The 23,155-nt window shown below is 36.2% G+C and overlaps 18 protein-coding genes and 3 pseudogenes across 21 annotated transcripts, besides 1 other annotated feature; 9 read left to right on the top strand and 12 right to left on the bottom strand.

Annotated features, from left to right (window-relative positions):
* Positions 1-1,807: 1,807 nt before the first annotated feature.
* TVAGG3_0784140 (uncharacterized protein) lies at positions 1,808-2,170 on the top strand (the record flags this gene model as incomplete). The annotated part of the gene is made up of 1 exon (XM_051246476.1): positions 1,808-2,170. One exon carries the CDS (start codon positions 1,808-1,810, stop codon positions 2,168-2,170), a length of 363 nt encoding a protein of 120 aa, XP_051081951.1.
* Positions 2,171-2,188: 18 nt separating this feature from the next.
* Positions 2,189-2,431, top strand: TVAGG3_0784130 (serine threonine-protein phosphatase family; the record flags this gene model as incomplete). The annotated part of the gene is made up of 1 exon (XM_051246475.1): positions 2,189-2,431. The coding sequence occupies one exon, from the start codon at positions 2,189-2,191 to the stop codon at positions 2,429-2,431; it is 243 nt and encodes an 80-aa protein (XP_051081950.1).
* A 4-nt stretch (positions 2,432-2,435) lies between these two features.
* Positions 2,436-3,283, bottom strand: TVAGG3_0784120 (annotated as a pseudogene). The gene has a single exon. A coding segment is annotated over exon 1 (848 nt).
* Positions 3,284-3,874: 591 nt separating this feature from the next.
* Positions 3,875-21,443: a mobile genetic element.
* TVAGG3_0784110 lies at positions 4,840-5,402 on the bottom strand (annotated as a pseudogene). The gene has a single exon. A coding segment is annotated over exon 1 (563 nt).
* TVAGG3_0784100 (uncharacterized protein) lies at positions 5,817-6,129 on the top strand (the record flags this gene model as incomplete). The annotated part of the gene is made up of 1 exon (XM_051246474.1): positions 5,817-6,129. A coding segment is annotated over one exon (313 nt), but the record flags the coding sequence as incomplete, so codon positions are not given.
* Positions 6,238-6,390, top strand: TVAGG3_0784090 (uncharacterized protein; the record flags this gene model as incomplete). The annotated part of the gene is made up of 1 exon (XM_051246473.1): positions 6,238-6,390. The coding sequence occupies one exon, from the start codon at positions 6,238-6,240 to the stop codon at positions 6,388-6,390; it is 153 nt and encodes a 50-aa protein (XP_051081948.1).
* On the top strand, positions 8,324-8,937 carry TVAGG3_0784080 (DNA/RNA polymerases family; the record flags this gene model as incomplete). Its single annotated transcript, XM_051246472.1, has 1 exon — positions 8,324-8,937. A coding segment is annotated over one exon (614 nt), but the record flags the coding sequence as incomplete, so codon positions are not given.
* TVAGG3_0784070 (uncharacterized protein) lies at positions 9,365-9,628 on the top strand (the record flags this gene model as incomplete). Its single annotated transcript, XM_051246471.1, has 1 exon — positions 9,365-9,628. The coding sequence occupies one exon, from the start codon at positions 9,365-9,367 to the stop codon at positions 9,626-9,628; it is 264 nt and encodes an 87-aa protein (XP_051081946.1).
* On the bottom strand, positions 9,677-10,384 carry TVAGG3_0784060 (cytochrome B-C1 complex subunit 6, mitochondrial family; the record flags this gene model as incomplete). The annotated part of the gene is made up of 1 exon (XM_051246470.1): positions 9,677-10,384. One exon carries the CDS (start codon positions 10,382-10,384, stop codon positions 9,677-9,679), a length of 708 nt encoding a protein of 235 aa, XP_051081945.1.
* Positions 10,417-11,001, bottom strand: TVAGG3_0784050 (uncharacterized protein; the record flags this gene model as incomplete). Its single annotated transcript, XM_051246469.1, has 1 exon — positions 10,417-11,001. One exon carries the CDS (start codon positions 10,999-11,001, stop codon positions 10,417-10,419), a length of 585 nt encoding a protein of 194 aa, XP_051081944.1.
* On the bottom strand, positions 11,044-11,403 carry TVAGG3_0784040 (uncharacterized protein; the record flags this gene model as incomplete). The annotated part of the gene is made up of 1 exon (XM_001283165.2): positions 11,044-11,403. A coding segment is annotated over one exon (360 nt), but the record flags the coding sequence as incomplete, so codon positions are not given.
* Positions 11,853-12,416, top strand: TVAGG3_0784030 (uncharacterized protein; the record flags this gene model as incomplete). The annotated part of the gene is made up of 1 exon (XM_001288605.1): positions 11,853-12,416. One exon carries the CDS (start codon positions 11,853-11,855, stop codon positions 12,414-12,416), a length of 564 nt encoding a protein of 187 aa, XP_001288606.1.
* TVAGG3_0784020 (uncharacterized protein) lies at positions 12,446-12,646 on the bottom strand (the record flags this gene model as incomplete). The annotated part of the gene is made up of 1 exon (XM_051246468.1): positions 12,446-12,646. One exon carries the CDS (start codon positions 12,644-12,646, stop codon positions 12,446-12,448), a length of 201 nt encoding a protein of 66 aa, XP_051081943.1.
* TVAGG3_0784010 (KilA, N-terminal/APSES-type HTH, DNA-binding family) lies at positions 13,133-13,939 on the top strand (the record flags this gene model as incomplete). The annotated part of the gene is made up of 1 exon (XM_051246467.1): positions 13,133-13,939. One exon carries the CDS (start codon positions 13,133-13,135, stop codon positions 13,937-13,939), a length of 807 nt encoding a protein of 268 aa, XP_051081942.1.
* TVAGG3_0784000 (protein of unknown function, DUF4106 family) lies at positions 13,956-14,405 on the bottom strand (the record flags this gene model as incomplete). The annotated part of the gene is made up of 1 exon (XM_051246466.1): positions 13,956-14,405. The coding sequence occupies one exon, from the start codon at positions 14,403-14,405 to the stop codon at positions 13,956-13,958; it is 450 nt and encodes a 149-aa protein (XP_051081941.1).
* On the top strand, positions 14,868-15,198 carry TVAGG3_0783990 (uncharacterized protein; the record flags this gene model as incomplete). Its single annotated transcript, XM_051246465.1, has 1 exon — positions 14,868-15,198. A coding segment is annotated over one exon (331 nt), but the record flags the coding sequence as incomplete, so codon positions are not given.
* Positions 15,791-16,336, bottom strand: TVAGG3_0783980 (annotated as a pseudogene). Its single transcript has one exon. A coding segment is annotated over exon 1 (546 nt).
* TVAGG3_0783970 (uncharacterized protein) lies at positions 17,050-17,448 on the bottom strand (the record flags this gene model as incomplete). The annotated part of the gene is made up of 1 exon (XM_051246464.1): positions 17,050-17,448. One exon carries the CDS (start codon positions 17,446-17,448, stop codon positions 17,050-17,052), a length of 399 nt encoding a protein of 132 aa, XP_051081939.1.
* On the bottom strand, positions 17,858-18,394 carry TVAGG3_0783960 (protein of unknown function, DUF4106 family; the record flags this gene model as incomplete). Its single annotated transcript, XM_051246463.1, has 1 exon — positions 17,858-18,394. One exon carries the CDS (start codon positions 18,392-18,394, stop codon positions 17,858-17,860), a length of 537 nt encoding a protein of 178 aa, XP_051081938.1.
* TVAGG3_0783950 (protein of unknown function, DUF4106 family) lies at positions 18,771-19,424 on the bottom strand (the record flags this gene model as incomplete). Its single annotated transcript, XM_051246462.1, has 1 exon — positions 18,771-19,424. One exon carries the CDS (start codon positions 19,422-19,424, stop codon positions 18,771-18,773), a length of 654 nt encoding a protein of 217 aa, XP_051081937.1.
* Positions 20,523-21,002, bottom strand: TVAGG3_0783940 (protein of unknown function, DUF4106 family; the record flags this gene model as incomplete). The annotated part of the gene is made up of 1 exon (XM_051246461.1): positions 20,523-21,002. One exon carries the CDS (start codon positions 21,000-21,002, stop codon positions 20,523-20,525), a length of 480 nt encoding a protein of 159 aa, XP_051081936.1.
* Positions 21,444-23,155: the final 1,712 nt, after the last annotated feature.

The following is a 23,155-nucleotide window of genomic DNA, read 5'->3' as shown; positions in this document are numbered from 1 at the left end:
AAAGTATGATATCTACAAATATCAAGTTATCATGTTTTTTGAGAAATTATGAGAAACAAACAAAAATGAAAAAGATAGGAATAGCAATGAATAGTGATGTGGGTATAAAAATGTAAGAGATATGAATGCAAAGCAATCAGTATTTAGGACATTGACCATAGATTTCGAAAAAAAAATGCTGCATATTGAGCGAAAACTATGATTATATTATAAGGCTGTCATTTAAAGCATAATGAAACTATTCCCTTTTCATTTTAATCGAATAAAATAGTAAAGATTTTTGAATTAGCTAGAAACTGATGAGATGTTTTCACAAATCAGATTTTTAATCTCTATAATGCATAATTCACTCAATATCTCAATTTTAATATTGCGAGATATTTTTGCTATCGGTTTCGCAATTTTGACACAATAGCAAGAGGGTTCTATAAGCATTATTATCAACGTAGAATCTGAATATCATATCAGAAAATGTCGCAAATCTGACATTTACCCGACAAAATAGCAAAAATAATTGAATACTTTTCGCAAAAACTTTAAAAATCGATAAAAATATGAAATATAGATATTAAAGAGACTTTTTATATAATATTAGGTCAGGTATGTGGGGCTTCCAGGGGCTGCGCCCCTTCTAGCCCTAAGAAATTTTGCCCAAGACCCAAGAGGAGGACCGAACCCCAGCCGACCAGCCGGTGACAAAACCAAAACCGTTGTTATTTACATCATATTAATGATGTCACTTTTAAAAATGTCACTTTTTGTTTCACTTTTCACAAATTATATATGTTTTCATGTTTTGTCACTTTTCTGTCACTTTTCGGGTAAAAACATTTTTATTATTATATATAAATGAATTTTACAAAACCACCGTTACCGTTCTTTGGAAATAAGAGTAGATGTAAAGATATTATATTGAGAGAACTTAAGAAACTACCGAATGGTCTAACATTTGTAGATTTGTTCGGTGGAAGTTTCTATATATCCCATTTATGTCATACAATATTCCCAGACTCAAAGATTATATGCAATGACTTCGACAACTATATGGACCGTCTCAAACATATACCAGATACAAACAATATATTGAAAGAGTTAAAAGAAAAGATACCTATAGGTAAGATGGAACGTATACCATTAGATAACAAAAATATTGTGAGAGAGGTTTTGAAAAAAGCAGAATATATTGACTGGGATAGTATATCTGCTAGACTATTATATAGTGGTTCTATAAGAGTTCATGACATTGAAACACTTATGTCAAAAGTTTTATATCTTAACTATACAAATGTTTTCAAAGAGGACATAGAAAAATATATTGAGGGTATAGAGTTTGTGAGATGTCATTGGACAGAGTTGTATGAAAAATATAAAGACAAGGAAAATGTTTTCTTTATAGTGGACCCGCCGTTCTATAACACATGGGATTTTCAATACCAAGTAGACTGGACTTTGAGAGACTCTTTAGAAACTTTAGACGTTTTACATAACCATCCATGCTTTTACTTTACATCCGATAAAAGTGGTTTGGAAACCGTTATGAGATGGTTAGAGGACATACATGACTATGAGTTTAGATATGACAAGATAGAATATGAGAGAGGTCCTATAAACCGGAGAAAGTGTCATAACAAAGAAATTTTATTAGTAAGTAAATGTGGTTTGAAATAGGACTACTTGTTTTAGGTTTTTTCCATTGTGTCATTTATTTCTTTGACGTGGCAGAAAAGTACAGAGAATATGAAGATGAACCAATGCCTGCAAATGTTCAGTATATGTACTCGTAAGAGATATTTATATCTAATATTAAATGGACGCACAGAACTTAGCGAATGCACAGCAACCTGGACAACCAAACCCAGAGAATATTCCAAATGAAGTTAGAATACAAACTGCAATGGCAAACTATGGTCAAGTGCCAACAGATGTACAAATGCAAACTGCCATGTCAAATGACGCTGCGTTAGGTTTGCCACCATGGTATGCAAATATGAGATGGAAAGAGTTTTATACAAACCCTGAAGTGGGATATAAACAACTTTATGCAGATGACGCGAACACAGGAGTTGACCCAGAATATGTTTTCTACCAGAGGAGAAACAGAATGTATGAGCTCCAGTTAAAGAATGCTATGGAACTCAACAGGAAACGTAAGAGACTAGGTGGACATTAGATTTTTACATATAGTAAAATGGGTTTCTTCAGTAGTATTGGAAACTTCTTCAGAAGAGTTGGAAGAGGTATATGGAATGGAATAAAAACCGTAGGAAGAGGAATTTGGAACGGAGTCAAAAATATTGGTAAAAGAGTAGGTCAGTTTGTTGGTATTATACCTAAAGACCCTGAACCAGAAGAACAAGCTCCTGTTATACAACAGCCTGAACCTGCACCACAGTCTAGTTGGCAACCAAATCCAACACCTCAACCGTATTAAAAAATTATATTTTTACCGTTCGATAGTAGTTGTATATGAAACTAAGTTCTAAGTAAAACGCATGGTATAATGGAATTATTCTTTTTCTTCCATCTGTAGTAAACCATACTTGAAAGTCTGAAATACTTCCACTTGGTGGTTCGTATAACTTTGTAGGTTTTTCGTAAAAGTCATTTGCCAAGCATAAGAAAGAGTTTTGGGCGCCAGAAAATGAAGCATGAACAATAATAGCATCTTGGTCGAAAACATTTTCATATGTTCCATTAGGGTTTTCGACTTCATAAAAGTCTGGGTGTACTGGATATGCTGCAGGCTGATTTAACATCCTCATAAATCTATACCATGCCAAGTTGTTATATTTTGTAGAAATATAAACGTTTTCTCCAAGGTCTTCTATTCTATTGATTTTAACAGTTGCATTTTTCCTGTCATAAATAATATCGAGATGGTACTCTCCCTCGTCAATGTTATACTGTTTTGCATATTCGATATAGATATCGTTTATTTTTTTTGAAAAGCTTGAAGAGTTGTTTCTAAGTTTACAAGCAAACTAACTTGTAAAAGTTTTCCCTGTTCAAATTTCTCATACATACGTTTTTCTTTGTTATAGTATCGAACTTCAAAACCGACCGTAAATGGGAAACCATGTATGGCTTCTGAAATGAACTTCATTCTACGAAAGCCAATAGCTTTTGTGACAGATGGGTCTCTTAGCCATCTTAATGGGTAGTCAAAACGATAGCCTTCATGCTTTACGGTCTCTGTCTCAAACTTTTGACCGACATTAGTAAAAAGTTCATCTAATGGTTTAGTTGTAGCAACTCTTGAATTTTCTTTTTCTATTGAAAGCATATTTTATCTAGAATAAAAATGTCGAAAGATATTGCTTCCATAAGAGAAATACAACACAACCGACAACTCATTATGCAAGCTCTAAATAAGAACACAACAAACTTTTCAAACTATTCTAAGATATCTGAGTCATTGAAAGAAGGAAACTTAAAACTGACATTAAACCCAATGACAGATGAGTTTCTATTTCAAGACAATAAGAACCATACTGTCTGTATAAATCCAACAAAAGGAACTTTAAACGAGAAACCTATAAATGAACTTCTTTTGAAAGCAGATGTTGACAACAAAGCTGACAAAGAATATGTAGACGATGCAATAGCAAAAGAAGAAGAAAGAGCTAACAATGCTTATGCAACAAAAGAACATACTCATCCTGAACTAGCAGACAAAACATATGTTGACAATAAAATGTCAAGTGAAGTGACGAGAGCTGAAAACGAATATTCTAAAAAGACTCATACACATTCTATATCTGAAATAACAGACTTACAAGAAACCTTAAACAGTAAAAGTGCCGTTGGACATACACATACCATTGCAAATATTACAAACTTACAAGAAACCTTAAACAGGAAAAGTGCCGTTGGACATACACATTCTATATCTGAAATAACAGACTTAAACGTTAGCCTTGAAAATAAAGCAGATAAGGGATATGTGGCTAGTAAGTTAGAGAAGAAAGCAGATAAGGAATATGTGGATGAAAAAGATAACGAAATGAAAGAAAGGGTTGACTGGTACCATGAATGGACATCGAAGATTTTAAAAACTAAAGCCGATACAGGATGGGTTTCAGGATGTTTAGACCTTAAAGCAGATAAAACTTATGTTAACGATGAGTTAGAGAAGAAAGCAAATAAGACTCATACACATACAAGTTTTACAACTGTTGCTATAGAAAGTATTGAAGGAACGGTTGAAGAAACTGGTGGGGATGTATTATATTGTAAACCTCCTAACTTTCCACAAGGTTTAACATCGGATGACGACATAACGACGATGAGAAACATTAGATGTAAAGATGTTTATGTCATGAAGGATGAACATAATATTAAATTCACTGCTCAAGATTTATATGACAAGAAAGCAGACAAAACAGAGCTTCAAACATTAAAGACAGAAATGCTTCAAACATTATATCCTATAGGCTCTATTTATACGTCAATGAACTCTACCAGACCAGAAGTAGTACTTGGTTTTGGAACTTGGACTCAAATAGTCGACAGGTTTTTGTATTGTGCAAACTCTTCAAAGGAAACAGGTGGAAGTAAAACAATTTCAGGTGAAAATTTACCTGCACATAGTCACTACATAGATTTAAGTACATCTCAAGCAGGTTGGCATAAGCATAAATTTTGGGATTGGTCAGCAATGAAAAAAGGTAAAGGATATGATGTTAAAGACGACGTTCAGTTTGCTATAAATTGTTTCTGGGGTAACACTCAGGGAGATGGAAACCATACACATCGCGTTTCGGGATATACGCAAACAACGGGACAAAGTAAAGAATACATGCCACCTTACATGACAGTTTACGCATGGTATAGAAATGCTTAGTCGTCATTTTCAACTTCTTTAGCATATTCGTCAGGAGTTGTCTTATATTTGTTAGGAACTGTCTTTGAAAGTATACCACCTTGAACTTTGATAAGTTTGAAACGAGGTCTGGCAATAGTAGTTTTATCTTCTGCTTGCAGTGTGTACATTTTGCCATGTTTGCCTAAAACTTCATAATATTCTCTTGTATACTTTCTTCTATTTTTACGAACACGAATGTGAGTACCTGTCGAGTTCCCATTGTTGTCATAGTCAATAGTATTTTCATATGGGTCGCGTTTAGGTATTTCTATTTTTACTTTGTCACCTTTCTGAAGTTTGAAGCCCGGCATTCTTTCTTGTTTGTCTCTTTTGACTAAATTATTAAATATATAGTCTTTCTCTAAGTCAGGGTTGTTTTTCATTTCTTCGGGGGAGTGGTTTCCCAAACCTTTTTGTTTACGGCTATTGTAAATATTTAAAACTTGTCTCATCTTTGCCATGGAGAAGTGTCTATATTTGTCGTCATATGACATTTCATTTGCTTCACCACCTTGTGGTTGTTTAAGTCTCTTAACATTTTTATACAACCGTCAATGACACCAAGAGCAGAATGGTTTTGGTCGACAATGAAATATTGGTTTACATTTTTTGAACGCAGATAGTTTTTTACATCATCTGATTTGAAAGAACTTTCACAGTCAGATGTCAGTTTTGTTGGATGGTATTTGTCAACGAATATTGTCAAAGCAGTTTTCACATCTAAAATATTTTTGGACCATAATGGTATGGCTTCACAGTATCTTGTGTTTTGACCGACAAATATTAGCCAGTATGGTGGTCCATCTGTTCTAACTCTCGGAATGTTTTCCAAGATATCCATAAACCAAGCATTTGGTGTTGAACTAAAGATTTTTACCATGAGTGCTTTCTTTGTCGCCTTAGAAACATAGGGGTCCTTGTTTGGATTCGTCATTTTTTTAACCCATAAGAAATGGGTTTATTTGGCGCATTAGCAGGAGTTGCATCCAGATTTTTGCCCGCAGTGGGAACAATAGCCAGAGGTGTATTTGGAGTTGGAAGGAAGATTTTGAGTACATTAGGTATACTTAAAGAGAAAGCACAACCTATTATACAAACTGTACAGAAAGGTTGGGATGTAGCACGAGATGCAACAAATCTTATTCCAAATCCTGAAACAAGAGGAAAAGTTCAAGGATGGATGGACAATGTAGGAAGACAAGCAGGAAACTATTATAACAAAGCAAATGACTACTATAACCAAGCAGGACACTATATGGACCAAGGTGAAAGATTCTTTAACAGAGGATATAACCATGCACAACAATGGGTAAACAATAACCAACCTCAACCGCCTCAAACGTGGGGAATGTAAAGTTTTTTACTGAGATGAAATGAACAATACAGCATTGAGACAAATGGGTTCAAGATGGATTTGTCGGCTTCCAGCAGTTACACCACGTGTTTGTCAAGTTCTTCCTATACCTCAGGAAGTTTTAGACCGACTTAAAAAACAACAACAACCAGTTGAAAACAAACCAAACTAAAATTTTTACTGAGATGAAATGACCGAAGAAGTTGAAACGGTAGATTGACACCACAAACAAAAAGTTCAGAACCATTGTCAAAACCTGTCAAAGAACTTACAGATGAAGAGAAAAATTCAATAATAGAAAGTGCCAGGTCTGGAAAATACAAACCCTAACTACAAAGTCACTTTTTCATAAAAATGGAACGGCTAGTATCTCAAAAAAGAAACAGACTCTCACAAATAAAATATTGAAGTCTGAAGGAGCTTTCGAGACAACAGATGGAAAAGTTTACTTCACTGACCAACAGTTCATTATAGAACATCTCATTGACTTAGAGTCGAAATATTCTAAACTTTACAACAAACACAAAAAGTTGAAAGGAAAACAAAAACAAATGGCATATGATATTTATGAAGATGTTGACGACACAACTGTTCCTGCAAGTGAAGTAAAGTCAGAGAAACCGAAAAGTGACGAAAAACCGATAGAAGAAGAAAAACCAAAAACTGAAGATAAACCAAAACCAAAGTTTAGTTGGAAACTAAACCAAGTCAACCTTCATTAGCTGGTATGGTTGGAGTCAAAGACTTATGGCAGCAGAGCGGTTATGTAAAGTAAAGAAAAAAATATTTTTTTATTTTTATAAAAATGCCCCCATATAGAATGGATAGAAAGTCTGCTAGAATAAAAGCAGAGTTGCAAAGATATGGTTGGAGAGTTCGAAGAAGTTTAAATATAGGAAGGGAAGACCCATAAAAGTCTATGACAAATTGTCTGGTCGCTACGAAATGGATTTGGAAACAGCACGTGCAAATTATCCAAACAGACTAGAGAGGTTAGAAAGAAGAACGTCTTATGGACATGCCTTTCGATGTTAGTGAACTCTCGAGTTGAAGGACACGACGGCTTTGCCAGATTCTACTGGAAACATGACGAACAATTGCATCCTTTGAGAAGGAAAAAAGGAAAAGGTGAAGACACACATGCTCCCATGGAAAGAACAAGATATGCATATGAAAAGTATCGTGAAGTTAGAAGTCAAATTACATCTGGTCGAACCTTTACAGTAAACTTTGACGAAGGAAAAGAACAAAGAAGGCTTCATGGGTGTACTTGCTGCCATACAAGACGGAAATAAGAAAGGACACAATCTCAGATTGACCATAACGGATTTGGATGGTCACATTTACTATGCAAATGGCAATGAACAAACAGCCGCAAAACTTCTTGACGCTTTCAAGACTACAAAGAGAGAACAAATGGTTGACTCCGACTCAGACATTTTGAATGCAATTGAAGGAATTGCAAGTGTCAAGTTCGAATGGTACCAACCTAACCCTCAAGCAGTCAGACAACATGCTGGATACTTTCCGTTCATAAATAAGTCTGACATTGACTTGACAAGGTATGGAATTTACAATTCAATTGAAACAATTGTCAATGAACCTTGCATTCTTACATGTCTCAGGAACTCTGGTCTTGTTACAGATGAGAAGATGAAGTATCTTGAGTCATTGTGTGAAGACAAGGTACATTCTCAGAGGTCAATTGGCAAAAATTGCACCGTTGGCAAATGTCAATATCCGAGTCAACATACCTACAGCTAAAGGTTCTTCACATGACGACTATGTTGTTGACAAAGACTTACCATGGTTGAAGATTGCAATTGTCCACAACCACTTCATGTTGAACGAAAGTCTTACAAACCCATTGTTCGGAAAAGGCAAGTGCAACATTGTCAGAGCTGTAAACATTCTTTTCGAGAAAGGTTTGTTGGAACCAATTCCAGATGACAAGCTGACGGAAACTTTGTAACCAAAGACGAAACAAACTTTTCATTGTTAGCAAGACCAAAAGTTGTTCCAGAAAAGTTCTAGTACAAAAGAAGTACACAATTCCACAAGGAGTTGGATTGTTCGGATACCAACCTGAACCAGAAGAACTTCCAATGAGGTTGCAAGAACTTCAAGATGCTATAAACAAACTTCCATTGAGACATCCAATTGACGTCAAATTGTATTGGAGAGCATCTGAGTTAGGTCAGAAGGTTTTATATGAAACAGGTTGCTTCGACGATGTTTATGAGATAACAGGAGAAGTTTCTCAGAAGATAAGAGACTCACTTGAATTTCCACAAACTGGACCAATTGGTTGCGACAAGTTCGACTCAGATGAAAAGATATACTATGTCGACCTTAACGCTGCGTACATGAGGTTTGTCCAATATATTCCGACTGGAATTCCAAACGAAGATGGTGAGTTCCCGGGAAGGAACTATACAGTTGGAAAAGTCATACAACAACTGTATGATATTAGGAAAGCTTCAAACCCCAAACTTGCAATGACACTCAAATTGCTTATGAATTCGACATGGGGATATTCCATTAAGAAACCTCAAGAGATGAAGAGTAAACATTATGAGAAGGTCGACAACTTTGTTGAAAGGTTTTCTCCTTTTGTTTTGAAGTACGAATTCACTCAAGGTCAAAGTGGCTTAGTAACCACATTAAAACCTATTGTCGAACATTGGTCTTACCCTCAGTTCGCAAAGGCAGTACTTGACAACTACAATGAGTTCTTCTCGGAAGTCAAATCCAAAGTGAAGGTTTACTATGAGAACATTGACGCACTCATGACGAACGAAGAAGGCTATAACAAACTCATTGAAATGGGAATGGTCGGTGAAAAGATGGGCTGTTTTAAGCTAGATAAGGTATTTTCCGAAGTTCATGTCCTCTCCAAGCGTAAGTATTGGGGCATACTTGAAGACGGCACAGAAATAAAACATTGCATGAAGTAAAAAATTTTTATATTCCTTCCTAGCTAATTTCCGTTTAATTTCATGGTCGCCCTCGGAGTCTTTGAATCGGACAGGTCGAGTTACACCATTCTTGGTCTCAAACTCATATATAACCTGTTTGTCTGTATTTTCGTCGACTATGGCACGAGACACGAACATTGACCAAACGGACAAAAAGTGTCATTTCGGATGGTCATGCAGCCAATCGCATTCGAGCACTTCGAAGAAGCCTTACGTTCCAAGGGAGAGGGTGTCTGGTGCAAGGCAGAGGTCATGAAACTCTACGAGCAGTACATCCTCAATGCCTGGGAGGACAAATCGTCCTTGGATTGGCAATTCTACCAACTCCTCTGGGACGACCTCCTACGCAACTGGGATAACGAAAGAGTCCAATTCAAAGGTCGGGAACTAATTTTGCAAATTACCCTTAATTTAACATACTTATCCAAATAAACACCTAAATTTACTTGGGGTTTCCCCTAAAATAAAATTTTTTTACTCTTAGAACCACTCGAGGTTCTCCTTACGGTTGTTGAGCTTGTCACCGTCAATGTGTCTGACCCTCGTCTTCTTGTCTGGATTTGGAACCCATTGCATACCGACAAGCCTTCCCATGGAAATTGAACCGTAATTCCGAAGGTTAAGGTTCAAGTGTCCCAAGTTGTTGAGGACTGGGGTAAGAACCTTGCCTGTCTCCTTGTTGCGGATTTTGTATGGGTAGGGTTGGGAAATTTCGTAAGCGTCATCGGCAACAAGGGTTGCCCATGTAGCGGCTTCAGGAACTTCTTCGTGTTTCTCTTCTTCCTCTTCTTCCTCTTCTTCCTCTTCTTCCTCTTCTTTGATAATACCTTCGGCAATTCTGTGTTCACGAATTACGGTGTTGCATGTTCTGTCCTTTCCGAGTACCTTCCAGATGGCGTCTATCTCTTCGAAGAAACGGTAGATGAGTCGGGCAAGGTTTTGGTTCTCTATGTCGTATTGGCGCAAGGTTTCCGCGAAATCGTTCAGGACTTTCTCATTGGAAGCTTGGTTCGTGAGGACATTGGCTTTGAGATTGGCTATCTCTAACATAAGACTACTTTGGAGAGTCTTAATGGTGTTTGACAGATGAGCGTTCAATTGGGCAATTTGAATTTGAACTGGGCGCTTGTCTGGCAACCTTGAAAGGACATCTGCCATTGAGTTTGGCTTCGGTGCTTGTTCGGACATCGAAAAAATGAAGTGGTTTGAGAATGGCGGTTTTACTTCAAAAAGCTTGTTATGACAGTTATGTCATACAACAAGTTTAAAATAATATCTTGTTCTTCTTCTGAACGTTTGTTGTCTCTTCCGATAAAAGTTTGGAACATGAGAACCAAAAAACGTTTTTTGAGATTGTGGAAGAGTTCAGGCAAACGTTCATATTCTGGATATGTTGGGAGCAGTTCGAAACATCTGAGCTGACTTTCGGACAAAATTGGGACAATGTCAACAAATTCATCTTTGGTCGGCCTGCTTGAAGGTAAGTCCCTTACATGTAAGTAGCTCTGGTAAAGTCTTCTCATTTCTGCTAACTTTTGGAGTATAGCTTCGTAGTTTAGAAGTTTTAATTTTAATTGTCTTATTCCACTCTTGACATCTAAACGGTAACTATCCATGAGGTCAAGAGTAGCTTTGGTAGCTTTAAGTGGAGCTATCTGTTCCTTGACTTCTGCAATTTTGGTTGCAATTGTGATTTGAGCTCCTTCAAGTTCGCCGTCTATGTCGTTCTCAACGTCTTCAACTATGGCTTGAAACTCTTCATCGGTCCATTGAGATTGGTGTGGGACGAATTTAACTTGCTTCATTCAAAAAATGAAAAAAAATGTTTTTACTCTAAACGTTAAGGTTTACAGAACTGGTTGGATGTCGCCTTCTGAGGTTATGAAGAACGGCCGTCCTGAGAAGTGGAACAGTGCTCTGAGAATTTGTATAATTCGTGGAATTGGACTCTCTCTGTTTGGAAGTTGTATCCATGGGCGCTTTGCAAAGAACTTGAGAAGAGCTTCTTTCTTCATCTCCTTTATGTCGTCTACAGGAGTGTTTTCTGGTATTTGAATTGGAATTCCGGTTTCAATTTCGATTTTCAGCGCACCTCTTCCAGACAACCAGAAGCCGAGGGACTTGTTGGCTTTGTCCTTGCCCAAGTACTGCTTAACAACTTCATTTATCTCTATAAGGTAAATTGCCTCATCTAATGGCTCGATGTTGTCCATTGCACTGCTTCAGAACAATACTTGTACTTTTTCAGAACAATACTTGCACTGCTTCAGAACAATACTTGTACTTTTTCAGAACAATACTTGCACTGCTTCAGAACAATACTTGTACTTTTTCAGAACAATACTTGTACTTTTTCAGAACAATACTTGTACTTTTTCAGAACAAATTTCCCGTAAAAGCTCTCAATTTGTGAGAAAAATTTTCTGTTTCAGAACAATACTTGTACTTTTTCAGAACAATACTTGTACTTTTTCAGAACAATACTTGTACTGTTTCAGAACAATACTTGTACTTTTTCAGAACAATACTTGCACTGCTTCAGAACAATACTTGTACTTTTTCAGAACAATACTTGCACTGCTTCAGAACAATACTTGTACTTTTTCAAAACAAGACTTGCACTGCTTCAGAACAATATTTGTACTGTTTCAAGACAATGTCCGACGTACCACCAACCCAGTCCATTCCCAAACCAGAGGAACCTAAAGCACCAGCCCCTGCACCTCAGTTCCAGCAAGTACCTCCGATTTACTACCAATTTCCACCTCAAGGTTACTACCCACCACAAGGCTTCCCGAACTACCCTCCTCAGCCTATGCCTTACTTCCCCAACCCTTGGATGTTTATGCAAAACCCTGCCCCACAATTCCAATCTCAATCCAAGAGAGACCAAGAGTTCGAGGAAGGTCTGAACCGCTTACGCAAAGAGTATGCTACTACCCCAATGGAAGAAGACAGGTTCTCACTCTCTTCCCTCAAATCAACCGATTCGACTCGTACCACAGATTCGGTTCGTGACCGTGAAGACTACCTCAAGCAGTCTGAGAGACTCTTCATCCTACAACCATTTACAGTTGGAGCTCTCAAGAACATGCGCAATTACGAAGGTCAGACACCAGCTGGAGACCGCAAAACAGACATACTCACAAGAGCCGTCCAACTGGTCAAGACAAAGACTGAGATAGTCGACTTCATTCTTGCAGCTTGCCCATACAAGTAAAAAAAATAAACAATTACGAGTTAAACTTTTTATTCTTTCTTTTCTGAGTTGTTTAGAGCTGGTTTCTCTTGTAGGAACCTTTCGTACTCTTCCATGGTCATGTAATTGCGAATTTTGTACGCAATTCCAGGTTCGTTGTTTTTGAACCTGATGTATGTAACGCTTCCATCCTCCTCGGGGAAGTAAGCTGCTAACATCTGACCAAGTTTTCTCGGTGACTCGGAGCTCATAAAAACGTCACTTTTTAAACGTTAAGTTTTTAGTCTTAATTTACCCTTTGTTTACCCTTTGTTTACCCTTTGTTTGTCAAGGTAGTATTGGAGTGCAATTTCTCCAAATTCTCTGTGTCGGAGTTCTTCAGCATTTTCCAAGGTGTACCTGGAGAACTCAAAGAAGTTGTCAAGAACATACTGCCATGCTGCTCTTCTGAGTTCGTCGGTATTTTGGAAGTGTTGCACCTTCGAGTCTTCGGACATGAAAAAAATGACACTTTTTCATTATATAACTGTTATTTTTGACGAAGTGCAAACCTTCACTTCGTGTCCTAATGTAAAAATAACGCTAAAATTTGACGAAGTGCAAACCTTCACTTCGTGTCATAATGTAAAAATAACGCTAATTTTTGACGAAGTGCAAACCTTCACTTCGTGTCATAATGTAAAAATAACGCTAATTTTTTTCTAACAAATTTTTTTATTTTGTATGTAAAGACAGATATGTCAACAACAGAGAACACAACAACTGCTATCGTTCATGAAGCCATAAATGAAGAATACGAGTACATACAGTATAACAAACAGTTACGTCTCATTCGTTCAGTCAAAGATGACATGTACCAAATGCAAAGTATTTTGAATGCTCTTCGTTCTACAAAGCAAGCACATCATTGGTTTGAAAACCAACAGACAAAAGAACTTTTAGAAGAATTTCCTCATATGTTTGCGACCCGAGGAAAACCACGAGTCGAGATTCCGTACGAAAATCGTGAAAAATTGCCAAACGGTTTGAGAGGATATTATGTACATAGACTTCTTGTAAATGCTGTTGCAATGTGGGCTTCGCCTCGTTATGCTTGGTATATTTACAGACTTCTTGACGAAATTCATAGACAAGAACGTGAAGAGATGGAAAACAAGCTTGAAGCAAAAGACAAAAGCATTCAGAAAAGAATACCACGTTCGGTACCAAAAGGAAAGGAAAAGAACTATAAGTATATGATTTATACTGAAGAGATGGAAAATGAAGAAGATAAAGATATGGTTATGTTGCATTTAGTCAGAAGAAACAACAAAAGCTTTTACGACCTTGCTAAGATTTACAAATCTGACAGAAATTGGTTCTATCGCGAAAACTTACCGATTTCAATGACCCCAAATGAAGATGTGAAACAAATAGTTCAAGATACGTTACCTCAAACACACTATGATATGAAAGGTTGTACAATACTTACCTTCAAAGAAGATTTGCCATTGTTAAAGGAAAAAATAACAGAGTATTTTGACAACTTCAAACAAGTAGAGTAAATGAACTCTTTATTTTTCAAGCTTGACTTTTTACAATTTGAACTTTGTTTGCGTAGATATGAATTCTGAAAGAAGTATGAGGGTCTTGTATGACTTTGTACTTCTCCCATAGTTCATGTCTGTCAAACTTACCTGCCATGGACTCTTTCATAAGTTCCATGAAATCGTCTTCGGACAATCCGGGGAAAAGTACAATGTCAGTAAGTATTCTCTTTACATCCTTACTTAAACTCTTTGCTGTCTGTACACAAATGACAACTGAGATGTTAAAGTGTCTGAGCTTCTTAAGAATTCGACACATATCTTGTTCTCTATTCTTTAACAAAGGATGAGAGGCGAAATCATCTAAGATAAGAAGACACCTATGAGGGTATGTCTTCCAATCGTAAGATTGCAATTTCTTCGAAATGTATTCTATCTCTTTCTGTTTGTTTCTGAAGTGTTTCTTCTCTAATATTCTCTGCATTTCCTCATTTGGGTCTTTAAACTTCGAATTGACATACTCATTTATAGCATTGTACTTCAAAACCCTTCTTTGGTACTTCTTTATCCAATCTAACAACTCAGTATCCTTTATACATACTAACTTAGACTTCTTTATAATATCTTTGAACGAATTGACGGTTTGGTCAAATTGACCAGAAGTACTACAAATAACAACTAACTCATAGAATGGGTTCTTCTCATCTAGTTCTTGTTGTTGTGCAGCCATTTTAAGATAAGTGAAAGTCTTACCCGACCCAGGTGGTGCAATTAGACCTGTTATACCATTCTGAGCAAATAAGAACTTGTCATGTATAGGCTTTATCTGAGCATTTTCTAACTTCCTCTTGTTCTTGTTTAAAACATTCTCAAATTTCTTGTCAATGTCAGCAAACTTTTTTTCTAACATATTTTTAGAAAAATTAAAATTTTTATCTTTTAGAAAATGTCTAGCGATTTCGCTATCTATATTCGAGACAAGCTTTTCGACAGCAAAACATCTGTCGACCATAAAATCTTACATAGTGTAAACAAGAAAGGTGAATTTGTTCTAAAGTTCTGTTTCTGGGAATATGACAAGAACCATAAAACATTAAGCAGAGCAGTCTTAAAATTTGTCAATGACAGACTTGTTGACAGAGATGACGCCTCTTGGAGAGATGAAGTCCAACAAAACTTCTTAGAATGCAAAGAAGACACATGCGCTGTTCTTGAAGATGAAATAGAAAACAGAATAGATGAGCTATTAAAGGACAAAGAACTTTTACATAAATATAGTTGCGCCAAATTTGACATAACTCCACCAGAAAGAAGAAGAGAGAAAAGAAAGAAAAGAAAGTAGAAGAAGAGAAGAAAGAACCTGAACCAGTTCCAGAGAAAAAGAAATTTGACATGTAAAAATAAAATTTTATTTTTAGAACATTTCTGGGTCAATGTCAATGTTCTCTTCCTCTTTAGGAGCAAACACTGGCTTAGACTCTAAAATCTTTTTACCCAATTTACCTTGAACTTCAACTATCTTAGACTCATAATATTCATAGTCGTCTGCTTTCTTTGGTTCATAAGGTATAACAAGTTTGTATGCTTTGCCTTCTTTAAGGTTTGAGAACCTTCTGTCAAAACTTTCTTTGACTGTTAACAAACCTTCTATGTCTAAGTCTTCAAATTTCGCACCATTTTTAGTCACAATAGCAAACTTAACTGTTCGATGTTCCAAACTTTGCTGAATGAAGACTTTTCAAAATGGTAGAAGTAAACATTCAAATATGTGAATGGGTCTAGTTCTTCTTTAAGTCCTGACATGTACTTGTTTACTGAGATGAATTTCGTCATCTTTTCTATCGGATAAAAAAATATTTTTTTTTAAATTTACTCAGAAAAATTTTCTTTGTATATACACCATTCTGTACGTCTAAAAGACTTTTGACATTTGCCAAGAATGTACGTTTAGACGCTGCCATATAACCATATTCTTGACAATATTGTTTATACGAATCGTACAATGACCTTTCATCTAATGACACAAAGTCAGTTTCATCTATGAACAGTTCATATACACTCTTGTTTGCTTCTAACAATGTTTGTCTCTCTTCGGTATGTGGAATTTGTCTTGGATTGAACTTAGAAATATCTAATGTCATAAAATATGAGAACAAGTGGTTGTAAAAGTCAGATGTCAAAGTTTCTGCTAAGTCGTCAAAATATTCTGTATCTTGCATATGAGAATCTGACGTTCTGACAACTACATATCTTCTGTCAGAACTTTCTAACTTCATCGGAACAGCATTGTTTGAAACCATAATGAAGTTTGCAACATTTTCACAAACTCTTTGGTCTTTATACTTTCTTTCAACAACTCCAACTTTGTCTGTTATAAGACTCTTCAAAGCATCTGAGTTCAAAACTTTTGTTGTATTATACTTTGAAGTTCATTGCAAACTATAAGTTTCATATTCTCTATTGAGGAGTTAAACTTGCCACAGATGTTTTCTAAGTTTGTCATATTCGGTTCGAATAACCTTCTAACAGTTTGCACAAAATATCTGTAAAGAATGTGTTCTTACCAGTTCCTTGTTTTCCAATTATAATGAGAGCAGTTTCATTTTTAGCACTTGGATGTTGTAAGATTTGCAAACCAACATAAGATATACTCATAGACTCTTTCGTTTCCATTGCATATAATTTCTTTGACATGGTCTAACCAAGCTTCTATAATATTTTCTTTCCATTCTACTTGTTCGTATTTATATCCAGTGAAGATAGAATAGAAGTTTGGAGAAGGTGTATAGAACTTTATACCTCGAACTGAAAAATCTTCTAACTTTGACAATAAGATATCCCAAGCATCTAACATCTTCATGCCAACTTGTACGACTTTTATTTCTTAAGTTTCTGTCTACATTCTTGTTCTGAACACTATTGTCGCTTTAGGTTTGTTAAAGACTACATCCCATTCTTTCATAACATAACATTCTGGGGCAGAGTCGACATAAATGACTAAACGTTTCAAATTCTCGACTGCTTTGTTATAGTCTCTAAATGGACACATATTTCTGAATGCTTGGAAGTCATAAAAATCTGAAACATCTATTCTGTACATTTTTATAAAAATAAAAAAAATATTTTTTTTATTCTTGACTTTGTTGTTCTTGAGCTATTTGTTGCATTTGTTGTTCTTGAGCTATTTGTTGTTGAAGTTGTTCTTGTAATACAATACTTTCACCAGTTGCATCTTCCAATTCGAAACTTTCTGCCGTCATTGACAAATACATAGGACATAAAAGTTTTACAGGAACAAAGTTTGCGTCAACTAATGTCAACGTTATACTTGCCAAAGTGTTTGAGTTCACTAAGGTTGAAAATTCTGCATTCGAATGAACAATAGGCAAACCAGCAGAGAAAGTATTGTTTATACGCATAAGTATCTTTTGGTCATAATAGTTTCTGTCGACATTCGAATAACACTTTGAACCTAAGTTTGAAACAATATATAAGATTGGTGTGCTTAATGTCAATGGAATAGACATTCCTGTATGACACCTTTTCCTGTTATAGGAAACTGTTGGTAGTAAAAACCAGATATAAGTTTTGTATTATAGCTCATATTGTTTATAGTAAACTCAGTCGGACATCCAAACATAATGAAACCTGCTCTAGTTGCAGCACATGTTACACCCGTACTTAAAGTATTAAATAAGTCAACAAAACCTGTTGGTGGTATATCTGAGTAAGTATCTTCAAAGGAGTATTTTTTACCATTCACAACAATAAAGTCTCTCTGGTGTCAAAAGAGCAAAACAGGCTTTAGTCGTCATTGTGTTTAAGGTTAGTTTACAATATCGTCCTTGAGGACTTTGTAAGTTTGTTGTTATAGAATTATATGACTCAGGGTTTTTAGTCGTAATAGTATAAACCATTATGTCTTCTGCCATTTACTTAGCAAATAAATTTTAATGAAATGTTGTGGTCGTCAAATATTTTTATAACGTCTGGGAAACTATATTTTAAGTTCAACGTTTCACCTCCTTTCATAACGTATATCTTGTCAATGGCATTATATGAAACACCACAGCAACTAATGTCGGGTTCTATTTCTTTGATGTTTATATCGTCTGCCTCTGTCAAAAGTTTCAATAGTTCTTTCAAAACTTCATGAGGTGCAATGACATATGAGTTCACTTTTACAGGGTTGTGTTCGACCAAGTTTAACATTATACTTAAAGCTTGACAAATCTTCTCCTGAGTTTGAAGTTTGTCTTTCAGTTGTTGGTAGTCGTTTCGAATATCTGCAACAGAACTTAAGTCTCTGCTAACTTCAGGATATGTTGGTTGTTCTTTTACAGGAACAATTGTTATACCATCTTCGTCTTCGTATGGTTTCCCCACTTCAACATCTCTGTCTTTGCCATTGACAACAACACTTTGACTGTTTGTTTGAGTTGGTGAATTTAACTTCACATCTGCCACCGCCATTAAACCTTTTGAAACATTCACGCTTCTATTTTTCGGAAATGACATTTTACTTAGAATAAAAAGATGGACGTATTCGAGTATCTCTTCGAATTGAAGCAGAACAAAGTTTACACACACAAACAATACAAATACATTGACAGAATAGTTCTTTATACAAACAATGGTAAATGTTATAGAATAGCAGTCTTTGCTGAACCAAAATATTTTCATAAAGCAAAGAAAGTTAGTATAACTGAAATGGTGAAAGTTCTTGACGTTGACAAAAATATAACAACAAAACTTACAGATATTTCTAAAGGTAAGTTTATCTTACAATATTATGTCAAAACTGGCGTACTGTCAATATTTGACGGAGAGAAGTCAGTTCAAGAACAACTTACTGACCTGCTGCCAAAATCTGCTCGATGGAAGCTGTCGTTATGCCAATCTGAGGAGCCCCAGCAGGTTTCATCGAACGAATCTTCAAAAGAGCATCTTCCGTGAAAAGTGCTATTGGTTTTGTAAACTTCTTTGCTTTCAATTCATCTGGACCGTCTCTGTCACCAGTATATTGTATTTGTACAGTACCAACAGTTGAAATACCACCCATAAAGTCTTCTGAGTCAGCAAATGGAATGCCAAGCCAAAAGTTTGAACGGTCTCCATTTGTATATTGAGTTTTTTGACCTCCTGTATGAGTCCATACTTTCACATATGGCATAATAGAACTTTGCATTTCAGGGTTAATGGTTGTTGTGAAGTTGTTGTTAAAGTTCATAGCATCTAATGTCAAGTTGTATGACCTCATATCCTCAACTGTAGAATATTCTTCTCTTGGATAATATTTGCCATCTATGTTTATATGATATTTAATACCGGGGTTGTAGAAACAAGAATAGTCATTTATAGTTCGTCTGAACAGTACAAACATAGTATCTGCATGTTTCATTGCAGTTGTTAAAGCAATATCTGTTCTTGCACCTGGGTCAGCACTTTGGTTTCCAACTTCACCTGCAAAGTCTTTGACAGATATTTGGTGTATAGGGAACATAAGTGGAACTGCAATATATTTGGCAGCTAAAGCATTTGAAATATCTGGGTCCAACATATAGACTGCAAGTCTGCTTTCTATTCTCTTGCATTCAAATTTTTCGCATGTAACTTAACTGGGTCCCAAGCAGTTCCAGCAGCATTGAAATAATAGTTTACTTCATTGTTGAAGTTTGAGAAACCAAAGTCTAAGTCAACTTTGTCTTTGCAAAAGTCGGCGAATGACGTTTTATTTGTTCCCTTACGTCTGTAAGAGTGAATGGGTCTTGTGTTGGTGCAATGACTAAGTTATTTTTGCTTGGAGTAAGTTCGATAGAAATTTTTCCTGCCCAGTTTGGCAAGTATCTTAAAAACCTGAAGATGAGGAAAGATGACAAAGGAACTCTAAGTTTCAGTTTTACTTTAGTGACAGCATTTCCATCTGAACCAGAAAGGTTAACATAAACTCCTGGAACGTTAGGGTCAAGTCTTCTTATTTTCTCAATATTTGCATACTTGGTCTGTTTGTTCTCTAGCTTGTGGTTGTACTGAGTTTCTCAAAGCGAACCATTCATAGTTTGCCCATGTTACTGTTTGAACTAAGTCAGAGTTAGAATATATCTTATATCCCATGAAAACTTCTGGAGCATATTGGTATCCGACATAGAAAATTCCATTGCAACCTTTCTTGTCAGACAACTTGGCAGAAGGTTTTATTTCAATGTCTTGTTCCACGTATAAGAATGAGTTGTCAATAGAAATAATATGAAACCTGTCGCAAGCAATATCTACTGTTTTGAAGAACCTTCTCCAAACTCACCTACGTTTCCATAAGAAACAGCAGTTGTATATTCGTAAGTTCCAGGAACTATTTCTGACCTTCTAATGGCATTGTCGCATTCGTTATACCATTCGGAAACATTTCCGTTCATGGCATCCAAAACTGTTGGCGTTATATTCTGAGCGGCGTACATTTCATATGGGTAAAAATATAGAATAGTTGGATTTATTTGTCATAATAGTCGGACCAAGCTTTACTTTCTTCCTGACTGAGTTTTTAACTCTTCTTTTTCCTTCATTGCCACTACTTTCACTAGATGAAGTTACTTCTTCACTATTTTCACTTTGTTCTACTCTTCTTCTTTGGTGTCGCTTTTGGTAACTTGCCCTCTGCTTCAAGTTGTTGCATCTTTGCCTCATGTTCACCTAGTATGTTGTAAATTTCCCATGTCCTTTTTGCCTTTGGGCTCTGGTCGCCCATCTCAGGTAACCTATATCCTAGAAAGATTTTGTCATAGTTTGTATTTGAGTCTTCGCGTATTGTTTGCATGACTCTTTCCTGAGTTTCCGGTTCAAGCTCTGTTTGAAGAGCTTGTCCATATGGAATAAGCTCGTTTCCAAATATATGTTTTTGTAGCCATTCTGGTTTTCTTTCCATGTTACCAATAATATCTTTTGTGAATGGGAAAGCTTTTACCCAATGTTTCAGTCTTGCGTCATTTATTTCTGTAGTTGGTTTTATTTTGTCAAGGAACATGTTTTTCAATACTAACATTTCATTTGGTACTGTCCATTTGAGTTTTCTTAAATATTCATCCATTCTCGGTTCATTGTCTGCAAAGTAAGTTTTTATGACATTTTGTAAACTTTCGTTTGCAAGGTCATGTACAATAGGTTCTCTTCCTTCTCTCTCCCTAACTTTCTTTCTAAACTCTTCACCAAATATACCATCTTTATGGTTCTGTGTAGTTCTTTGAGATAAATGTTCTAGAACGTCAGGTGTTATATTTCCATCAGCCATGTTCATTTCATACTGGTCCAAAATATCTGCATGTTTCATATCTTTCAATGGCATTAAAGCCGCGCTGAAAATACCAGCTATATCTGGTTCACCATTCACTTCCATTGCGTCTACAACTTCTTGGAATTGTGGTTGTAAGTTTATGAACCACCTATCCGGATTAGCTTTATGACCCCATCTCATTGTAGTTCCATAGTCTGCAGAAACAAAAGTAGGTTTGTTTCCATATTGGTTAGGTTCTGAATGAACTTTAAACAATGTTTCATTTCTATATGTTTTGGTGAAATTTAACCTTTTATTTTCACCGAGTTCAGCCAAAGATTGAACGTTATATGGTCGTAAGTAAAAAGGATTGTTGTATTTGCGTACACTTTCTTTCAGTTCTTCCATTCTATGCTGAATATTTTCATCTGATGTTGGAGTCTTTTGTATGTCGGCGAACATTTTTCGATATTCTTCTACTATGTCAGCCGAATTTTTCTTAGACTCTTGGAAAGATTCCATATTCTCCGCATACTCTTGTTGAGGGTCAAGATTTTTCGGCTGTTCCAAATCTTCATCTAGTTCTGTGAAGTTAGTTTCCAAAGGAGGGACTTGTTCGTTTCCTTCAGGCTCTTCTAGCTGTTGTTGCTGAACTATTTCTTCCATGTCTGGTTGTATCTGAACTTCTTCCTGTGGAGTTTCTTGTACCTCATCTGCTGGCATTTCATATATTCCGAGACCGTTTTTAAAAAGTTCCCTATTTAAGTCATCCGCATTCATAACCTTTCTTTCGTTCCGTCTCTATTTTTTACGCGTTTCATGAAGAGAGTTGAATTATCATTTAGCTCTGACACCAAATATCTCGGAGTAAATTCATTCATGTCATTTGGATGATATGCTATTAAATCATATCCCTTAGCGAGCTTGTATTTTCCAGGTTTGAAATTATATCCCATTTTGCTGAGCCATAAAGCTAAATAGGTTCGGGTCAGTATTTCCTTCCTTGAACTTTCTAATAGCTTCTTTATATCTGTCACTAAAGTCAAGAGTATCTGGGTAACCATAATTTTCCTTAAGCATTTTTAAGAATTCTTGGTTTCCTTGTTCTCTACTTCTTTTATGTCCTTGCTCTGTTTGTGGTTGTGTTGCTGTGCAGTGTTTTGAACTGTTGGTTGTGGTGCAGTGTTTTGAACTGTTGGTTGTGGTGCAGTGTTTTGAACTGTTGGTTGTTGTGTTGGTTTTGGTGCATGCCTGTGTCCTGTGTCCATGTGACGATGTAAATGTTTTAAGGTAGTCCTGGTGCAGGTGCTTCTCTTGGAGGGTTTGTGGTATATAAGTTCCACTAGCTAGTATATAATTCCACCAGCTGGCACATATGTCCATCTGCAGCATAATGTCCTACCTGACTTTTCGTTTTTAAGAAAGCATTTACTAGGTCTGTTTTGGTCTGTTGTAACTCTTTTTCTTGACTTTCCACAACAGTTGCTCTAACGGCGTCATAGGCACTTTGAACTGCCTGTCTCGTTGCTGCATCTGTTATTTTCGTCATATTTGTGCTACTTCTCTTAACTCTTTGTCGAAACCTTCAGACTTCAGTTTCTTTCCAGATGAGAAGTCGTTCACTAGTTTCACCTTACTATGAAGAGCTTCGAAGGCGTTCTTAAAGTCAGCATTCATTAAAGCTTCATTTGAACTGTCTTCCATCCGCTTGTATTTTTGTCCTTATTGACCCTATAAGTTGGGCTGCTTTAGCGTTGGCTTGGGCATCTAACCAGTCATTATTAGCTTTTATATATTCTGCGCTTTTCATTGCCTTTTGCATGGCTGCGTCGTTATTTTTACTTTCTTGTGCTAAGTTTTCATACTGTACGGTTTGGTTTTGCAACTGTAAAGTTTTTTCTGCCTTTACATTTGCTTCAACTTCTTTTTTATACTCATCGCTATCCATATATGTCTTCAGGGCTTTTTGT

This window comes from Trichomonas vaginalis, chromosome VI (genome assembly GCF_026262505.1).
Source record: "Trichomonas vaginalis G3 chromosome VI, whole genome shotgun sequence".
In the NCBI taxonomy this organism is placed as follows: domain Eukaryota; phylum Parabasalia; order Trichomonadida; family Trichomonadidae; genus Trichomonas; species Trichomonas vaginalis.
Note: the sequence above shows the minus strand (reverse complement) of the source record. Positions and strands in the feature narration are given on the sequence as shown.